The sequence below is a fragment of the Zophobas morio genome, unplaced genomic scaffold, assembly GCF_036711695.1.
Source record: "Zophobas morio isolate AGI-343-1 ecotype UQ-CSIRO unplaced genomic scaffold, CSIRO_AGI_Zmor_V1 ptg000229l, whole genome shotgun sequence".
Lineage (NCBI taxonomy): Eukaryota > Metazoa > Arthropoda > Insecta > Coleoptera > Tenebrionidae > Zophobas > Zophobas morio.
In genome coordinates, this window is record NW_026972333.1 from 71,193 (window position 1) to 92,696 (window position 21,504).

The 21,504-nt window shown below is 16.8% G+C and overlaps 1 protein-coding gene across 1 annotated transcript; it reads right to left on the reverse strand.

Annotated features, from left to right (window-relative positions):
• Positions 1 to 213: 213 nt before the first annotated feature.
• On the reverse strand, positions 214 to 19,958 carry LOC135146490 (AP-1 complex subunit beta-1-like). The gene is made up of 19 exons (XM_064078630.1): positions 19,882 to 19,958; positions 19,655 to 19,774; positions 19,506 to 19,597; positions 19,270 to 19,413; positions 18,508 to 18,639; positions 16,064 to 16,182; positions 14,856 to 14,991; positions 13,181 to 13,258; positions 11,997 to 12,098; positions 11,852 to 11,944; positions 11,038 to 11,147; positions 8,915 to 8,991; positions 8,592 to 8,782; positions 8,455 to 8,539; positions 7,399 to 7,508; positions 7,027 to 7,153; positions 2,189 to 2,255; positions 1,254 to 1,316; positions 214 to 328 (listed from the first exon to the last, which is right to left on the reverse strand). The coding sequence occupies exons 1-19, from the start codon at positions 19,916 to 19,918 to the stop codon at positions 214 to 216; spliced, it is 1,998 nt and encodes a 665-aa protein (XP_063934700.1). The 5' UTR covers positions 19,919 to 19,958.
• Positions 19,959 to 21,504: the final 1,546 nt, after the last annotated feature.

The window sequence follows — 21,504 nt, forward strand, 5'->3', positions numbered from 1 at the left end:
CGGAAAAAATAAATCCAAAAAGTAAAAAAAAAAATTGACATTGTTTTTAAATAATTTTTAGTTCCTTTTTATTAAAACAAAAATTCTTCGAGTATTAATTTTTATATATTATTTTTAATATTTTTTTATAAATTAAGTAAATGAAAATCTCTTCTTTATTCAATTTTTTTTACGTAAAATTAAAAAATTGAATATTATTTTTATTATAATTTTTTATAACTCAAATAAAAAATTCAAGTCTTTCTGTGTTCTTTCCGTTGAGCCGGAAAGTTCGGTACCTGCAGGGATCTCTTCAGAAGGATCGTCGTTATATTTAAAAGACGCTTCCCTTAAATATATACAATAAATAATATGTATTTTAATAAGAATATGAAAAAATTTACTATAATAAAAAAAATATATAATAAAATAAAATAATTATAACAAAAATTTATAAAATAAGAATAATAAAAATAAGAAACAAAAAAAAAAATATAATTTAATTTATATTTAATAAAAATGATAATTATAAATTTGTTAAAAAATAACTTAACAACAGGTTTAAAACGTAAAATATATTTAATAAAAACAAAAAAATATATAAATATCAAAGGAAAAAATTAATTTATTAAATTAATATTTAATAAAAATATAAAAGATCTAATTTATATAGTAAAAATTATAATAAATAAAAAAATAATAAATATATTATTTTTAATATATTTAAAAGAAATATTTAAAAATTTAGTAAAAAGAAATAACGAAAAGTTATATTCTTTTTAATTTAATAAATAATTTAAATATAATAAAATTTATAAAATTAAGAAATGATTAACATACATGAAAAGTAATGCGTTTATAAGTTTAAAAAATTAATAAATATTATAAAAATTAATATATATTTTAAAAAATATATAAAATATAATAAAATATGCAAATTTATAAAAAAAATATTTTATTATAAACTTTCCTAACAAAAATAAAAATTAAAAATTATCAAAAATAATGAATGTATATAAAATATAATGAATAAAAAAATATCATGAAAAATAATATATTAATAATATTTATTTTCTTGTATATATATAAAAAACTTAATAATAAAACTTACATAAAAAGAATATTTATTATATAAAATTTTCTATAAAAATCATAAAAATTACAAAATTTTAAAGTAATATATATATATATTTAGTAATGAATATGAAAAATTTAAAAAAATAATAAAAATACCAAAAAAACCAATAAAAAATGCTAAAAAAAATAAAAGTTACGAGGATTCGTTGTAATTGTTTATACTGAAATTCATCAAATCCTCAATTAAAGTTGGAGCGCTTCTGCATAGAATGAAAAATAGTAAAAAGTAAATGTTTACGCTCTAATTTTTAATTATTATTACTAATCATTATAATTTCTTATAAAAGCAAATAATTACCATTTGCTTATCAAAAAGTAAATAATTATTTATTATTATTAATAATTATTCCATAAAGAAGCAGTCAATTATGAGTTGCTTACTATATAGTAAATAATGTTATTGCTTACAATTATATCGTATAAATTCAAATAATTATAGTTACTTATTACTTATTAATATTAATTATAACAGAATATAAAAATAACTTCTTTACATAGTGAAATATTTTAAAGCTAGTTAAAACTATAATATATTTAGTAAAAAAGTAAATAAAAATAAATACTTAATAATAAGTAAAGTTTAAGTTAATTACAATAACTATATATTATTTAGTATATAAGCTAAAGAAAAATATATTTTTTAAACTATTATATATTATTATTGTTATTATTCGTATTAATAAATATAAATGAATTAATAAACTAAAAGGAACTTTTAAAAGTTATTTATAATAATTAATAAAATTGAAAATATTGTTGATTAAAAATTATAAAAATTAGAATTTTAGTGAAAAGTTTATAGCCAACAGATATTCAGAAAAACATTTTTTTTTTAAATAATTTTTTTTAATGAAGATATTATAAATAGTAATAGTTAAGCTGACTTTCTTAAACTAGAAGGGATGAAAATAATAAATATTTATAAAAAAATATTTATAATAAATTAATATATAAAAAGTATAAAATTTAAAAAAAAACCGCTAATGCTTATAAAATTCATGAAATAAATATAAAAAAAGTTTTTTACATGTAAAAAAACGAATTTATATGTATAAAATACTAATAAAAGTACACTGCGGAAGTATCATCCATCGGAGAATTTTCAATTTCGGATGGAGAAAGACGTTTATAAGAAAATCCTGTAAAATATATATAAAAATACACTTATAATTCACTATTTTTATATATTAATTTAATAGTGAAATAAAATTTTATTTGAAAAACTTGATGAAGAAAAATTTATAAAAATTTTTGTTTCATATAAAAAATAAAAATAAAAAAAGAAGTTAATATTTAGCAATAAAAATTATTATAACGAAAAAATTTTATTTATGTATATTATAAATATTATAAAGTACATTTCACTATTATTATAATGGATATAAATATATAAAAATTAAATCTTTGTTATTAAATTTTAATTTTCATAATTTAAATAAATATTTTAACTATAAATTATTTTTACATCAAGAAAATTATTTTTAATCTTTTTATTTATATTTTTTTTATTAATAAATATTTTCTTATTATTATTATTTATAAGTTATTAAAGATCATATTTTTATATATTACTAAAATAACAAAATTTATATATATTTAATGTATAATTATTCATTATTTTGACGTTTTTGTATAAAAACTTGATATTATTATTATAAGAACAGCAATATCAAAAATTTTTTAATACCAGAATTTTCAAAAATAAATTCTTAAATTTGGCATAAGGGAACTTTTATAAGTATATTTTTTACTTTTAGTATTGTTCTGTTTATTGATTATTACTATATTAACACTTCCTCTAAAATTTAATATATTATGGAGAAAAACAACTTTTCAAAATGTTTATAATAACAAACGAAAAAAAAAAGTAAATTTTATAATAAAAAAATATTTTATATAAAAAAATTTTAAAATGAATTTCATTGGCTTAAAAGCTTCCAAAAATTTTTATGCAAAAATAAAGATTATAATAATTTTTTTGCACTAAAAACTTAAATTTCTTTTATAAATATAAAAAATATTGTTTTAATAAAATGTTAAATTATACAATAACAATGGTGAATTTTTTGCTTAAAAAGTTGAAATTATATAGAATTCTTGATTAAAAAAATTTAGAATTCGAAATAATACAGATGAAAATAATTTCTAAACTTTATTACGAAAAAAAATATTATTTTCTTAGAAAATTTTGTTTAACACAAAATTATTAATACGCTATAAAATATTTGATAAAAATTACAAACGAGAATATAAAAATAATGAAATTTAATATATTTTCAAAAATATTAATGAAATTTTATAAAATTTACAATAAATATTACATTAAAAAATAATTAAATTTCTTTTACTTTTAAAATTTATAAATTTTATAAAGTTTGTTGGAAAAATTATCAAAATAATTATGAAAATTTCTATGCTTTCGAAACTTTTTAAAGTGAACATAAATTTTTATTTTATAAAAAAATTTGTTATATATATTACATATTCTTTACTAAATATTTACACAAAATGTAATAATAATGATATTTTTATGCTTTTTGAAAAACTTTTACTTTTTTTTCAAATTATTATAAATTTTTAAATTATTTAGAAAAAATTTGTTTGGGAAATTGTACGAAAATTTATACTAAATATTAATAATAAAATAATAATGATTATGAAATTCTTATGCTTTTAAAAAACTTGTAATTTTTTTAATAAAATAAAACTATATTTATTTCTTTTTAAAAATTTGTTTGGAAATATAAAAAAGTTTAACTAAACATTTACAATAAAAAATGATAATAATGAAATTTTTATACTATTAAAAACTTTGTTTTTTTTTATAAAGAGAATTCAATTTTTATTTTTTTTAAAAATTTTTTTAATTTGACTAATTCTAATGCTTTTCCTCTAAAACTATATAAATTTATAAAAAAAAATTATTAAAGTATTAGTAATAATGAAATTTACAAATTTATATAAAATAACGGAATTTTTTTTTAAGTTCGAACAATAGAAATATTTTTAAAGAAAAAATTTCAAAGTTGTATAAAATTCTTAATAATAATTTACTATTGAAAATAAATATAATGAAAATTTTATTTTATTTTTTTTAATTTTAGAGAAGAAATTAAAGTTATATATTTTACTAAATTTGTTTAAATTTATATAATATTTTAATAAAAGTTACGATTTTTTTTTCAAATCTTCATAATAAATAACAACTTGAAATAATTATAATGAATTTTTTTTTAAAAACTATTCAAATTTTTTACAGAAAAATAATATATTTTTTTAAAAATATATAAAAAAATTTTCAACCAAAAATATAAATATTTGCAATTTTTCCTTGAAGACTTTACAAACATTTTTTTTAATAAAAGTTTAATTTTTATATTTTATTATATAAAATTTACTAAAATAATATAATTTTAATAAATATCTTTGTCAAAACTAAAAAAATTAAGTCTTAATATTAAGTAAATAATGGTAACTTACTGCTTTGGTAAAAATAAAAAAAAATATTTTACGAATATTTATAAATTATATAATATAAATAAAGAAAGTATTATTAAAGAAAGTACATTTAATATAATATATTTTTTTTTTGGAAAAATTTATTATTAAAGTAGTTTTAATATAATAACCAAACTAAAATATTTATGAATAATTTATATTTTTAATTGTATTAATAAAAATGCAAAAGAAAATATCTTTATTAATTATTACAAAAAACTTTAAGGGTATACTTACATAGGAAATGTTGTTATAGAAAGTAACTTAAATATTTTAATTTTTTTTGCTAAAAAATAATTTTTTATAAAGTTTTTTTATTTTATTTTTAAATATCCGCTTAAAAATTATTCTTATTAAAATTATATTACAAAAAAAATTATTAATATAAAATTAATCAGTACGATATTTTTTGAGTTTAGTTTCAAAGAAAACCTTCAATGTTGCACAATAAAAGTTACGTTGACTTTTTACGCTAAAAAATATATATTAATTTTTTTATTAAATTTGATTTAAAAAGTTTTTAAGTTTTTCCTTTCTTTTATTTTCTTAAATGTCCGCATAAGAATAATTTTATTGCAATTATATTACAAAAAAAGTAAATTTAACTGAATAGAAATTTTTCCAAATAGTCAAAAAAATGGAACAATTTTATTTAATTTTTTATAAATAAAAATTATTCCTTAAAAATTTATTAACAGAACTTTAAAAGTTTCTTAGTAACTAATATTTTTTTTTAATTAATAATATTAGAATAATAATATTTCATATAAAATATATTACAAATTTTTTTATAAAGTTTAATTTTTTAGCAATTTTTTATTATATAAAACTTTTCGTAATGAATTAATTAGTTTTTTTTTAATTTTTAAATATTTTATAATAAAGACTTTATAAAAGTTATTACTATTTTTAATAAAAATATTTGTATAAAAAGTAATTATTAACAAAAATATCATACAATTTTTGTTAAATTTATACTTTTAGTAAATTTTTTGATTATATATAAAAACTTATATTGATTTTATTTTTTTTTTTTAATTTTTAAGGATTTTATAATAATAATTTATTGAAAGTTTTTTTTTTTATTTTAATTCTAAAAATATTTGCAAAAAAGAAATTATTAACAAAAAATTACTACAATTCTTATAAAGTTAAACTTTTTTTAGCGAATTTTTAATAGTATATAAAAATTTTGTTTAAATATTTTATAATAAAAACTTTATTGAATGAATTTTTTATTTCTAATAATAATTATTTTTGCAGAATTATAATTTTTAATAAAATTATCATACAAATTTTCCGTAATAAATTTATTAATTTAACTTAGTAAAAATTTTATAGTAAAAGCTTAATCCGAATTTTTATTTATTTACTGATGAACGTAGCTAACAAAATTAACATTACTAATTTTTTTAATAGTATATAAAACTTTTTTTATAAAAAATTATGTATTTATTTTTTTTAATATAAAATTATTTGCATAAAAGTGATTTAAACAAGTTTGATATATAATATTTAACTTTTAGCAAAATTTGAATATAATTTTAAGACTTTTTTGGAATAAATATACTTATCCATCATTACTTTTGATAAAATATTAGAATAAAAATTTATATCACAACTATTTTATGAATTTTTTGTTATAAAGTAAAACTTTTTAGCAAAATATTTTATTTTCCTGTCTATTCTAAATATTTTCTTTATTCCTTTTGAAACTCTAAAAAAAAAAAAGAAATATTTTATGTTAAAAATTTTTAACTTCAGAAATTCACATTAAAGTTTTGTAAAAGTATAAATAAAATGTTATAAATTATATATAGTAATATTTCATAATTTTTTTTTTGTAATAAAAATAATATTCATTTTTTTTTTAACTTTGATATACTTTATATACTCTTTAATTTATTAATACTAAATTATTAACTTTTATAACAAAAATCTTTTAATAAAGTTTCTCATCCCAAAAGTTTTGAAAAGTACTTATAAAAAAATTTACTTCATAAAAAGTACTGATATATTTTTTTAGGTTCATTAAAAATACATTAATTTATGGCTTTTCATTATAAATAAGTATAATTTATAATACTATACTACTTTAAAAATAAAGAAATTTTATATATTATTAGAAACTTTTTCAACTAATTATTATAAATATTTTATTTTATAGGTATAAATATGGCCTAAAAATAAAAACATTTTTTTATTACCAAAAAAATATCAAAATGTTTATATAATAGATAAAAATTTATAAAAATAAGAATATTATAAATAAGAATTAAACTTTTTAAAAAAAATAAAAAAAAGTTATTATCAAATTTTTTATAAAAATAATACAAAGTTAAAAAATGTTAATACTAGATAATTTTAATACTACTATAAAATATATAATTCATAGTAATAATAATAAAAAACCCGTAATTCTGCCGCTGTAGAAGGCACTCGCGGGTTTCTGGTAAACGGAAGAAAGCGTTCCAATATTTCTTATAAGTTCATCAAGTAATGAAGGCTCAATAAAATTGTATTGAGGAGATATAGAAGGCTATAAAGAAAGTAAAATATAATAATATTCATAGCAATAATAATAGTAATCGTTATATAATTATATCTTCATATACTTTTTTGAAAAAGGAAGTACTAATACCTTACTTATAAGCGTTATAATAAATATTATAATTATATAAATTTTTAAGCAAGTTTTATAATACTCTGATTGATAAACAAAAGACAGTTTAAGAGTAAATAATAATAATAAGTAACTAATAATGAAATATAATTAATTATAACCTTTTCCTTTAGAACAACAGCGCGTGCAGCGTTTGGATCGGCCGATAAAAGCCGCCAGTAAATATACGCGCGGTCCCTCAAGTCCGGATTATCCGCATTGGTGGATAATTCTATGACGTCATAGAAAAATAAATGAGAACATCTATAATTGGTTTATTTTTTGCACTTAATTCGGGTGACATTGTCTAGGTACTGTTTAAATATTATAGAAGCCATGTTATATTTAAGTAAACATATAACGAAACGATATTTAAGTATTACTAAGTGAAAGAACAGTCTAATTTACGTCAGAAAAACGATCTTTATCCTTTAAAGTGTAGATAAAATAATGAAAACGGATCAATATTATTATATAACCGATGAGAGACAATTTTAAAAATGACGAATAGTTGTTATATTATTGTAAAAAATTTCATATAAAGATATTTGAAGGGGAGGGATTTGAAAGCCAATAAAAAAATAACTAAAACTTTATAGGCCAATCAAATAATTATACATCGGTACTAAAAAACAAATCAGGAAACTAAGGTGTATTATTTTCCATTATAAATTTGTAGAGTTATCAGCCAATGGAATAGGTATGGAGTAGAATAAATCAGATGTTATTAGGAAAATAAAGAAATGTTAACTTATTAATTTTGAGTACTTATTTTTTAATGAAAATGATAAGAAACAAAAATAAAAATAGTAATAATACTTTTTTCCTAAATAAACAACTAAAAAAGTATTAAAAAATGGTTTTAAAATAATTAAAATGATATAATAATATGAATAGCCTTATATAAACCTCCACTAATAATAAAAATAGTTATAAGCCAGCAAAAAAGTAATTAATCAAAATAAAAAAAAGATTATTTTAATTGACAATAAATTACTATTAATAAAATAAACAACCAATATAAACTGGAATAATTATAGGCCAATAGAATAACGTATAAATTGTAACAAAAAATTACTAAAAAAAAATTATAAAATATTTAAGAATAAAGAAAAACCGAACTTATAATAATTTTAAAGTTTTTAGGTAATAATAATAATAATAAATACAAATAATACCCAAAACTCTTTGGAGGAGGGACTGTGTGGTTTGTGGTTTATTCAGAAAAAGTTTAACAGTCGCAGAAAGTAACTGAAGTTGAACCTTTCAGAATAGTAATAAACAATAATAGTAATAATAATGATAAAAAGCGTGCCTGTGCGGGTTCCTCTACAAAACTATCGAGAAACGAACTCAACAGCTCGTCCGCGTTTTCTACTCGCTGCGGGTACTCACCAATGATCCAAATTATTGAAGTTTTAGCATCAATGTCGTCAAGGGCATCCAAATAACCACAAATTTTAGGAATAACGCGCTCGTATTGGTTCGGATATTTACGAAGAATATCTTATACAGAATAATAATAATAATAATAATAATAATAATAATAATAATAATAATAATAATAATAATAATAATAATAATAATAATAATAATAATAATAATAATAATAATAATAATAATAATAATAATAATAACCTTTTATAACTATGACAGCCTCCTGAACGATATAACTTACCTTTGTTTGTATCAACTCCATAAGCGCCTCGACGCATCTTTTTTATATGAATAACTTTTTTATTGGTATTATATTTTTATTATACTTCTTTATATAAATAAAAAATATATATAATTTTTAATTAGTATTATTTTTTAATTGTGATATACTTTTTAATATAATAAAGGTGATGAGTATTGTATTAGTATTATTTTTATCTTACTTATTACTTCTTCAAAAATAAACATTAAACTACTTTTTTATTAATAAATTTTTATCTATATGTTATTTATATAAAGATAAAAAATATAAGTTATTATTATATAGAAAAATAATTTTACTCGTATTATTATAAACATTATTTATATATTTTTTATATTATAATAAAAACTTTTCTATTATTATAATTATTATTTATATTTTATTATTAACTTTTTTTTTTAAAAAAAAATTAATAATTTTTGTTGTAGACATTATTAATAAATACTTTTTTATTAACTTTTTATATAAAACTTAATACTTTTTATTATATATGTTTCATATTATAATAAAATCTTTTTTCTAATATTTAATAAACATTTATACTCTTACTATTTATTTTTGAAATCGTAATACAAACTTTAAATATTATCAACTTTTTTATTCTTTTTCAAAATTTCAGATATTATAATAAAAACTTTTCTATCACTATTATTTCTGTTATCCATTTCCTACATAAAAACTTTACTTTCTTATTTGTTCAATTTTTTTTATTTTATAATATAATTTTCACTATTACTATATTTTTTTGTTATTATTTTTAATAATAAAAGCTTTTATATGATTTTTATTATTAATATATTTCGTTATTCATTAGTTATAAAGAAATTTTATTTATTAACATTCTTGATACTCTTTCATTATTTTTATTAATAAATATTTTATTATTATTATGAACACTATTATACTTTTTTCTACTTAGTTTAAAAATTATAATAAAAACTTTTCTAAAATTATTATTTATACTTTTCTACTAATTATTTCTATTAAAAATAATACATCTTCTATATTATTACTATCATTATCAATACATTTTTATTATTTATACTATTATTAGAATCCATTACTTTATATTATAATAATTTTTTTAATATTTCCTTTAATATCATTTTATTATAAACTATAATAATAACTTTTTTTAAAATGATATTGTTAATAAATTCTTTTTTTAAACATAAGAACATTTATTAATAAAAAAAATTGGTATACTAAAAAAAAAACTTCATAAATATTAATATAAATATGAAAAAAAAATATATAAAAAGTTTACTGTTATATTTTCAATAAAAAAATAATAAAAGCTTTATAAAATAATAATAATAAAAATATGAAATAAAATTTGATTATATTTTTATTATATATTCATATACAAAAGTTTATAAGACTAATAATATTTATAAAAACAATAATAAAAACTATAAAATAATAAAAAATAATAAAAGAATAAAAAAGGGTATTATCATATATATTTGTATTTTTATAACATAAGTTTATAATAATATTATTATTTTTTATACTATAAAAGTTTCTTTTGCTATACGTTTTCTATGGTTAGAACTTTTATAAGTAATATATCTTTTAAAGAAAATATTAACATATATAATAATAATTATAATAAGTGAAATAGAACTATAATAATAATAATAGAAAGTAAATAGTATTAATATATAATAATAAATATAATAAAAAATAAAATAATAATATAATTTTGATAATAAAAAAAAAGTAAATTTTATATGGGATTAAATATAAATTTATAATAAATATTAAAAAAATATGGTAACAATATATTTATATATAATAATTATAATTATTATTATAAATAAAAGTGAAAATATTATATATTATAAAAAAAATTATATATATAACAACAATTAGAAAAAAATATATTAGAATAAAAATAGTAATACAAGAATAATTCAAAGTAAATATCTTTATAGATAATAAAAAGTATATACAATAAACAAAATAAAAAAGTAACTACAAGCAATTATCTTTTTTTTAAAAGAAATAAATATTAATAATAAAAAGTAAATTTTTATAGATAATAATAATAAATTTTCACCTTTCCGCACAACTTTCTATTTTTATAGCGCACTGACCAATAGAATTTACGGCTTTCCGCACAAAGTCGACGTCCACTTCCGTTGAATATTCTTTCAGTTCAGATAAAATCTTTTTATTTTCGTATATAATAATAATAATAATAATAATAATAATAATAATAATAATAATAATAATAATAATAATAATAATAATAATAATAATAATAAAGTTTTAAAAAAATTATATAATAATGATAATATGTTTAATATTTATTTTAACAATATAATAATACAGAGTCAAATGCACTTAATAAATATATATAAAAATATAATTAATTAAAATTAAAAAAAGTATAAACAGTAAATATGAAAATAATAATATATACAATTAAGTAAATGTTTGTACAAATTTAATAATGATATATAAATAGTATAATATGAAAAATATATAATTATAAATACAATTATTTTATATTTTCTAAGGAAAAATATATATAAAATAAAATGTAAATACTAATAAATATAAAATACAGCATTGCTTTTAAAAAATATTACAAATATATATTTATATAATAATTATATTAATATAATAATAATGAAAAAATATAAGAAATAAAACTATTTTAATGTTCATTAAAAAAAATGTAATAAAATAATAAGAATAATAATAATAACAAAATAATGAATTCAAAGCTCATTAAAAATAATAAAATATAATAAGAATGAATACAGCTATTTTAACTCTAAAATATTATATTAACAATAAGGAAGAACGTTGAAAGGAATATAATGATTATACTATAAAAGCAGTAATAATAATAAATCAAAGTTCACCTGCGCCACGTTATACTCCGAAGCCAATAGCATCATTATTTTAAGCTTTTCCAATTTCACATAGGGTGGATCGTTATATTTCACGAAAAAAGACTGAAAAAAAATCAATAATAATACTGAAAATAATAATAAACTTTTATAATACTTTTATTTCCCGCTGAAGAATAGAAGGAAACTTTTGTATGATTATATTTATATTGCAAAGCGCAACGTACTGCACTTCGGCTTCGGAAGACAAAAGTGTGACCTTTTTTACATATAAATTCATATAATTTTACTTTATTTATAAAAAAAAGGTTTTAAAACAAGAAAACTCATATAAAAATTTATATAAAAACTATTAAAAAGGTAAATATATATATTTATATAAGCAACGCATTAAAGCAAAAAAAAAAGCTTTTATTAGGCACACATATTAATAGTAACAAGTTTACTTTATGTATATTAAAAAAGTTATAAAATACATTAATACTAAAAAAAAATATAAAAACGATATATAATATGAAAAGTAAATATAAAGATATAAAAAAAAATTAGAGAATATATAATAACATAAGAATTTACACAAAAAAAAAGAAGCAAAGCACTAAAGAGGGGAAAGTTTTTTTTTCAGTGCAGATAAATATGAATATGTATACTTTATTTATAATAAATAAATTGTAAATTATATAAAAACTAATAAAAAATATGTAAAATAAATAAAAAAATATAAATATATACGTAAAAAAAGGAAGAAATTTTTTTTGTTTTGCACATAAAAGTGTAATAAAAAACTGGTTAGTTCACGAGAACTTTGAGCTATAAAAATGACTTATGCTGAATTCGAAGCCAACAGGCTCATAAACCTCGCGGAAGTAAAACCTTACTAACGTACACTAGCATTTCCATCCGAAGCGGTTCTATATCTAGTTTGCTTAGGTTGAGCCTGTGAAACCCTTGTGGACCACTTGGGCTGTAACTTGCTAAGTGGGCTAGTACTATTCTCGGTTGAAGGTTGGTAGCAAAGACAAACACCGCCAGAACAAGAACTAGCTGATGAGTGATGATTAAGAACACTACTGCTCTGATCCAGAGCCGCTGGTGTAATAGTATTATATGGTATTAGTACTGTTATACTAGCGTAGTTACTTGTATCGAGCGGCGGTTTAGTGTCGTTTGATGGCAGCAGGTACTAAATAGTGTTCTTCCCCAGTGTATATATATATACCGAGCCGCTCTTGAAAAAAAAAAATAAAAACTAATAAAAGTAAATAATAATAAATATATATAAATAAATAATAAAAGAAAGTAATACGATACGATAATAATATGTATAAAAAATTAACGCACTAAAGGAGGTGAAAGTTTTTTGTTCAGCGCATTCAAAAATTCATCATCACTTATAAAGTCGACGAACTTTAGCACAACCTTTTCATATCAAAGTTAATAATAATAAAAGTTTTACTTATTATTATATAAAATTTTATTTAAAAAAGCTTTATATACTAAAAAGTTATACTTAATAAATTTATTTTTACTTATTATTATAATATTTAAGTATACTTTATATACTAAAAAGCCAAACCTAAAATATTTATTTTACTTATTATTATTGTATTAAAGTTACTAAAGAAAACTTTATACTAATTGGGTTTTACTTAATATTATTAAAACATTTTTATGATAAACAAATTTGCTTATTATTTTTATTAAACAAAAAAGTTAGCAGAAACTTTTTTATAATAAAAAAATTTAGTTTTTTATATATAAATTGTTAATAAAAGTTTTATTTTACGTAAAAAGTAATATTTATTATTTCGGTTTTACTTTTATTATTATTATTGTTAAAACGATTTATATATACTAAATGTTTTACTTATTATTATAATAAAAATTTTGATATTTTAAGAAGTAAAATTATGTATATTTCTATAAATATATGCTTTACTCATTACTATTTTTATTAAAATTTTTAATATATTTTGTTTTACTTATAATTATTACTATTATTTATATCAAAATTAAATTAAAAAATAAAGAAAATATTCACTTAATATTGTTTTATAAATTTTTTTTCTTTTTGTTATTATCCGTAAAACTATAATAGTTTTACCTATTATAATTTTGTACACTAAATATACCAATAAAGTTTTCTTGAAGTTTAATAATAATTTATTTTTATATAAATAATATAAAATAAATAATATTTATAAAAAAGCTATAATAAAATAATAAAATAATAAATAATTATAAGAAAAGCAAATAAATCAATAATTATAAATTAATAAATAATAGTATTTAGAAATAAATAATAATACTTAAAAGATAATGATGATGATACATAATAATAATAAACATATAAATGGTGATAATAAATTAATATTTAAAAATAATAATAAAAAGATAAATACATAAGTAAATATATAAATGTTAATAATAATAAAAAAATTATAATAGAAATAAGATTAATAAAATAATAATATTAATAATGTAAATATAAAAGTATTTATAAGAAGAAATAATATTAATAAAAATAATAAAATATAAAAAATTTAAAATAATAAAAAATATTATAATAATAAAAAGTAATAATAAAATTAATAAGAAAATGTTTAAAAATAAAAAATAAAAAACTAAATAGTATGTAAACATGTAAATGTTAATAATAAATAATATTAATAAATATATATATAAAAATAGTATTAATAAATAAATAATAAACAAATAAATAATATAAATAAATAATAAACAAGTGATGTGTAAATATAGAAATATTAATAAATATAAAATATTAATAATAAATAATAATAAATATATAATTATAATAAAAAGTAATAAAAAACAATAATTTATAAATATAAGAAAGCAATAAATAACCATAAATAACTGTATATATATATAGTAAATATATAAATATTACTAACAACAAATAAATAACAATAAATATATAATTATAATAAATAATAAAAATAACTATATAGAAAGTTAATAGATAAATGTTTCTCATAATAAATGGTAATAATACTTTTACAGCGGAGAGGACTACTGCGGGGTTTGCGTGCTGGAGGCGAGGGAGGACCCGCTGGCATATACCTTCAGCCTCGCGAGAATTCTTCGGTTCGATAGTCGCGAGACAGTCAAGAATAAATATTTGGCCCCATCTATATATATTTTATATATAATATTGGTGAAAAAAGTTTTTAATATTTATATGGAATGAATTATATAAAAATATTAATAATAATTAGTAAAAGGTTTTATATATAATATTTATGGAAAAGAGTTTTTATTATTTATATAAAGTGAAGAATTATAAAATAGTACAAGTAAAAAAAGTTTTTATTATTTATATAATATGATAAGAATTATAAAATATTAAATAATTAGATAAATGTTTCTAAATAAAATAATTTCTATGTGATATTGATGAGAAAAAGTTTTATAATATTAAAGAATTATAATTATTAATAAAAAGATTTAAAGACTATAATTTATCTATATTTATGAAAAAAAAATTTAATAATTTATAAAATATTAATAATAATCAATAAAAAGTTTTAAAAATAATGAGTTATCCTTATACTTATTACGCGTAAGCTTAGTATATTAATTCACTTTTCGTATATTTTCATATACTTTAAGAAGTTTTAATTAAAATATTATTTTTATAATGAATACTTTAAATAGATATATATATGATATTTATTTCATAAAAAAGTTTTTATTACTATAACATTAATAAAATAGAAAATAATAATAATAAAAGTTTTATACAATATAGTTTAAATGATTGATAATAAAAAGTTTATACTATTTATAAAATATTATATGAATTTGAAAATATTGATAATAATCAATAAATATTTTATATTATAAAAAAATAGTCAATAATTTAAATACTATTAAAAAATTTTAAGGTAATTATGAAAAAAAGTTTTTATTTTACTACAAGATAATAAAAGTTATAAATGTTTTATAAAATATATTTTATATAAAATCTTGATAAAAAAAGTTTATATTATTTATATTATCTTAAAGGAATTGAAATATATTAATAATAAATAATACAAAGTTTTAATAATATATTTGATATGTAACATTAAAAAAATTACGAAATATTAATAGTCAATAAAAAGCCTTAAAAAAAAGTTTTCATTATTTTAAGATATTAGAATACCGGTGAAAAAAGATACTGTTATTAATATAAAAAATTAATAATTATAGAAGTTTTACTCCGTGCACTCATTGAGAGCTGCCAGAAGTTTATATAAAGTTCCAGAGTTTAGCAGAACCACGTCTTCTTCAGAAACCGCGTTGATTTCGCAAAGCGCAGCAACAGAATTAGCGACAACCTCATTAACAGTAATAATTATAATAATGATAAAATTTCTGAATTTAAAAATAAATATAAATAATAATAATAATAAAAGTTTTATTATATATAATATAAAATATTAATAATAATGATAATATTAAGAGTAATTATAGTATTAATATTACTGATTTTAAATAATAAAGAAAAATAGATAACAATAAATAATATTATTTAATAAGAATATTGCTGGATTAAGAAAATAAAGAAGAATAAATTATGAAAATAATAATTATAAATTTTATTAGTATAAATAATATTAAAAAATAATAATGTTGATAGTAAAAATAATAATATTTCTTATATATATAATAAAGTAGGATAAATAAAAGTATTAATAATATTTCTGATTTAAATAATAAGGAAGAATAAAGAATAATAATAATAGTAATAATAAAATATTAATAGTATTAATATTTAGTAAAACTAAATATAATAAAAAATTGGGTATTCTAAATTTTAGAAAAAAAAATAAATACTACTAGTTCCGTGTATAAAAAGTTTTATAAATAACAAAAAGAAGAAAAGTAATAATAAAAGTTATAAGTAATTTTACTATAAAATAATAATATTATAACCTTTTAATAATTCCTTAAAAATAAGTTATAAAGTCTTAACTTTTGAAAAAGACGTTTAAACCAAAATACTTTTTAAAAAATTTATAAAATAAATAATTTAATTTATTTAATTAAATTTCGTAAAAATAATATTTTTTAAAAACTATAGAAATTAAAAAAATTAAAATTTACTTGATTATAGATTTAAAAAAAAATCTTTATAAAAACATTAGAAAAATCAAATTAATTTTATTATTACTTTAAATTAAGTATATATTAATTAAATGATTATAAAAATGATTAAAAATTTTTAATAAACGTTGATTATACAAAAAAATAATATAAAGATTATAAAATTAAATTGGATATATATTTATCATTATAATAAATAAAGTAAAAACTTAATAGTTTACTAATATGATTTTAAATTTTATAATTATTATATTTTTATAAATTTGATTAAAAAAATACAAAACTTACTCTATATATAATTATTATTACAAATAAAGTAAAAACTTTAAAAATAACTAAAACCGAATTCAAAATTTAAATTAATTATAAATCCACAATAACAACTTTAAAATTGTATATAATTATTATTTTTTTAAAAAAAGTAGAAACTCAAACGTTAACTAGAAATAATTATAAATTTCAATTAATTTAATATACACAATAAAATTAACTTAAAGATTTTAAAATTAGTATTATATATAATTATTATAAATAAAGTAAAAACTAAGAATTCAACTAAAAAGCAAACTCAAAATTTAAATTAATTATAAATGTACAATAAAAATAATTTAAAAACTTGAAAATTAAAATTATATATTATCATTAAAAAAAAATAAAAACTTAAAAGTTAACTAAAATAATTTTAAAAATTAAATTAACTTCAAACAAAAAATAAAAATAAACTGAAAGCATTCAAATTTAATTTTTAAAAAATTTATATTATAATAAGTAAGTATTTTTATTAACTATATATTTAAGTTATTTTTAATATATATAAAAAATTGAAAAAAATAAAAACTGAGATTAACTTTATCAAAGAAAAGTAATAAAAAGAATGAAATTAAGTACAAATTTACTTTTTTATTAATATAAATCAAGTAGAAAAATAAAAATTAACATTAAATAAAATTACAATAATTTAAATTAACTTGAAAAAATGACTTTAAAAATTATTTTTACTATAAATTATAAGTAAAAACTAAAAAGTTAACTCTAAAAAAGATTGCGGCTTTATATTTAACTGTAATTATTATAATAATAAAGTAAAATTTTATATAAAATATCTAAATTTATTGATAGCTGGCAACACTATATGAGGTCAAGTAAAAAAAATTCAGATAATTAAAAGTTTAGATTAACTATAACTTATACTTTAGCATAGCAAAGTAAAAAGCTAGAATAAAAATTAAGTACAAATTTACTTTAATATTATTATAAATCTGTTAGAATTTTTAAACTCAAAATTAAAAAAAATTAAGAAACTTGAATTAACTTTAAATTACAATATTATTGTTATAATAAAATAAAAAATAAAAAAATAACTTTAAAATTGATTTTACAAGAAAATTTATATAAATTTATAAATAAAAACTATAAAAATAACTCTCAACTATAGATTTATAAATAAAAATTTATTCTAAAAAGATTTCAATTTTAATTTATTTGCAAATATTGTAGTAATAAAGTAAAAATTTTAATACACATGAAAAAAATTCCAAAAACCACATTAACCGTACCACTGGATTGGAATCGCTTAAGAATTCTCTAAGCGTTATAAGAAATCCTTGATCTTCCACAAGCTGAGGATTTATATTATATAATTTTGCAACGCAAATTGCTGCAGTCTTTCTAACATAAGGATCCTCATCCTGAAAAAAATTAAAAAAATATAAAAATCTTTAGTAATTATTGTAAAAAATATTCTAACATATTTTATTTTTCCGAAAAAAAAAATTAATTCGTTAACAAATTGATTTTTTGAAATTAAAAAATTTAAAAATAATTTTTTTAATTTATTTTTAAAATATTAGTATTGTTTAATACTAATTTTTATAAAAATTTTTATTAATAAAATTATACTATAATTCTTTCAAATATAAAGCTTATAAATCTCTAATCCATTAGTTTTATAAGTAGTTTATTAAATTATTTTTTTAACTATCTTCAAAATAAATTTGAGTCGAGATTAATTTTTTTAATTTATGAATAAAAATATTAAGAATATTTAACTCGGAAGTTAGATTCTGATTTTTTAAAAAAATTTAGAGTATAATTAGCTATGAGCGGCGTTTAGTAAATATAATAAAATCTTTAAAAATATTATTATAAATTATTTTCGTTACGTAAAATCTATTGTTAATTATATAACCCATAATTTCAAATTATTTGTTGGCTTTAGTAATTTAAATATATTATTTTATATAAGATAATTAAATTATTACATCTCAAGAAATTAATTTTTTATTTTACTTTAAAAAAAAATTATATTAATCGAAAACCTTTAAGCATTTTCTTAACGGATTGCACAAATACTCGGAAATTTTATCAACGCGAATGCAACTCATAGTCCGAATGGCAAGAGCACGTATAAGCGGATTACTATCATCAGAATCCTTTTGAAAAGTATTCACAGCCAACAAAGCCTTAAAAATATTTAAAAATAAGGAAAAGAAACCTTTTTTATAATAAAATAATTAAAATTAATTAATTAGTACTTAATTGTATCTTATAATACCAAGTCTGGTTGTGTTTTAGCGTGATTCAGCAAATATAAGTATACTAACTTTTTTAAAACTAAATCTTCCGTTTGCAAGCAGTTAACCACATCTTGTAAAAGTGGATTTTTTTATTATTAAAAAAAAGTGATTTCTAAACTTAAAAAACCTGGAAATAAAGATGAAACATCTTTGCCAACGGTCATGTTTGCAATAACCTTTTTCACAGCTTCCGTTCTAGTTTTTTTGTTATCGCTGTTTAGATCATCTTTAAGTTCATAAATTTCACCTAACAAATAATATTTTTACTTTTTATTTTTTTAACTACAAGATCAATAATTATTGTGTTTTTATAAATATTTATAATGTATTAATAAAATAGTTCAAAAGTACAACCTTTTTTTGTAGTTGTAAAATACTTAGAGCCAACCATTTTTTAAAAATTTAAAAAAAAAAACTCGTAAAAATTTGACTTAATAACAGGCAAGCCAATCAAAATAGCCTCCGTTAACGCTCCTGTAAAGTAGTCGACGCAGCCTCAGCAAGTTCCCCCTTAAAAAACTTGTTATAGAAAAGTTAATGAGAAAGTATGTGTAAGTCCTATAATGATATGAAATAAAAAGTTAAAAATAAAAACATAAAAAAGTTAATAGAAAAATATGCGCATCTTATTTTTTTTGGTTAAAAATTGAAAAGTGGGTGGTCTTAGAGTCTTACAGTGAATATTACTTACTAACCAAAGGACCTTTAGCAAAAGTCAAGCTGTACTCTTTTTTAAAATAGATTAGTTTGTTAAAAGATTTAAAATGTTTATTAACTTGTTTACGGACTCCTTCTCACTTAAGTCTCGTTTAAAGTAATGACGAACTATAAAATTGGACAAAGCTATCGTTGTTGGATCTTTTAAGAGAAAAGCTTAGCTATTTTTTTTTGGTTTCTACGAAGGAAATTCTGTTTAAAGTATAGTTCTTAATTAACCAGAATCTACAATTTCCTTTCTTTTTGGATTCTAAAAGTTTTTTGCTACTAAAATCAAGTGATTAAAATAGTTAAGCCTCTATTTAATTTACTTTACTAAATTAGAATTTAACTGTTAATTGAAAGAAAAAAAAATAATTGTGTACTAAACTTTGCTGATTCTTCTCTTAAAAAAAAAATTTAACTATAAAAATGCTACTTTATAAAAAAGAAATAAACCCAATCGGGGCTGTACCTGCTTAGATCTTTGACTTTCTAGCATTATTTTACATAAACATCTAGGATGCTTTCCACCAGTTTTTTGTTAATGTTTAAACGACTTTTTAACTTGCACTACACACCAGAACGAACTAACTTTTATTATAAAAAACATATTACTATAACACTTTCAAAGTAGAAATAAGAGACAGCTTAAATTTGATTTCAGTTAGGAACTTGGCTTGCTACACTTCAAAAAAATTAATATTATTTTTTTAATGTTTCAGAATTAGCAAAGATTGAGCAGCCATTAAGTTTCCTTTCTGTAGTATTAGGTAGCAATAATATTTTCTCATTTAAAAAGAAACTTTATAACTTTTATCTCTTGTCGCCTCTTACATTGTATAGATCTCAACAGTTTTTTGAATATCGAAAGCCAGTGTTGAAGTATATTAGCTCAATAAATTAAAAAAACCAAAGAGATAAGATTCGCCAAGTAATTGTCTCAAGAATTACAATTAAAAGGAAATACCTTGAGTAGGTAAAGGATTGTTATAACTAATTTTTTTAAATGAATAACGGTAAAATAGATAACAGTCACAGACAATAATAACTCCAGAAAAACACTTGCTTATGGCATTTAAGTAATTAGGAATGATATTCCTTTTTTTAACCGATGTAATTTGGTTTAAACTTATGTTTGTAAAAAGTTAAATAGGCAAGTTACATTTGCTATCTATTTCATATACTGTTTGTCAAATTTGACTCATCTACGACGAGAGCCGCACATACTATTGAGCACTGACAGTTTGCGATGCATTATTAAGTAGAATTACATCAAGA

Excerpts from the sequence above, each read along its gene's own strand:
- LOC135146490 (XM_064078630.1), bottom strand. The coding sequence starts at position 19,918 with ATGGTTGGCTCTAAGTATTTTACAACTACAAAAAAAG. Across the intron at positions 19,414-19,505 it reads CTAAAACACAACCAGACTTG|GCTTTGTTGGCTGTGAATAC; the intron begins GTATTATAAGAT and ends AATATTTTTAAG. Across the intron at positions 8,992-11,037 it reads ATAGAAAGTTGTGCGGAAAG|ATGCGTCGAGGCGCTTATGG; the intron begins GTGAAAATTTAT and ends CATATAAAAAAG.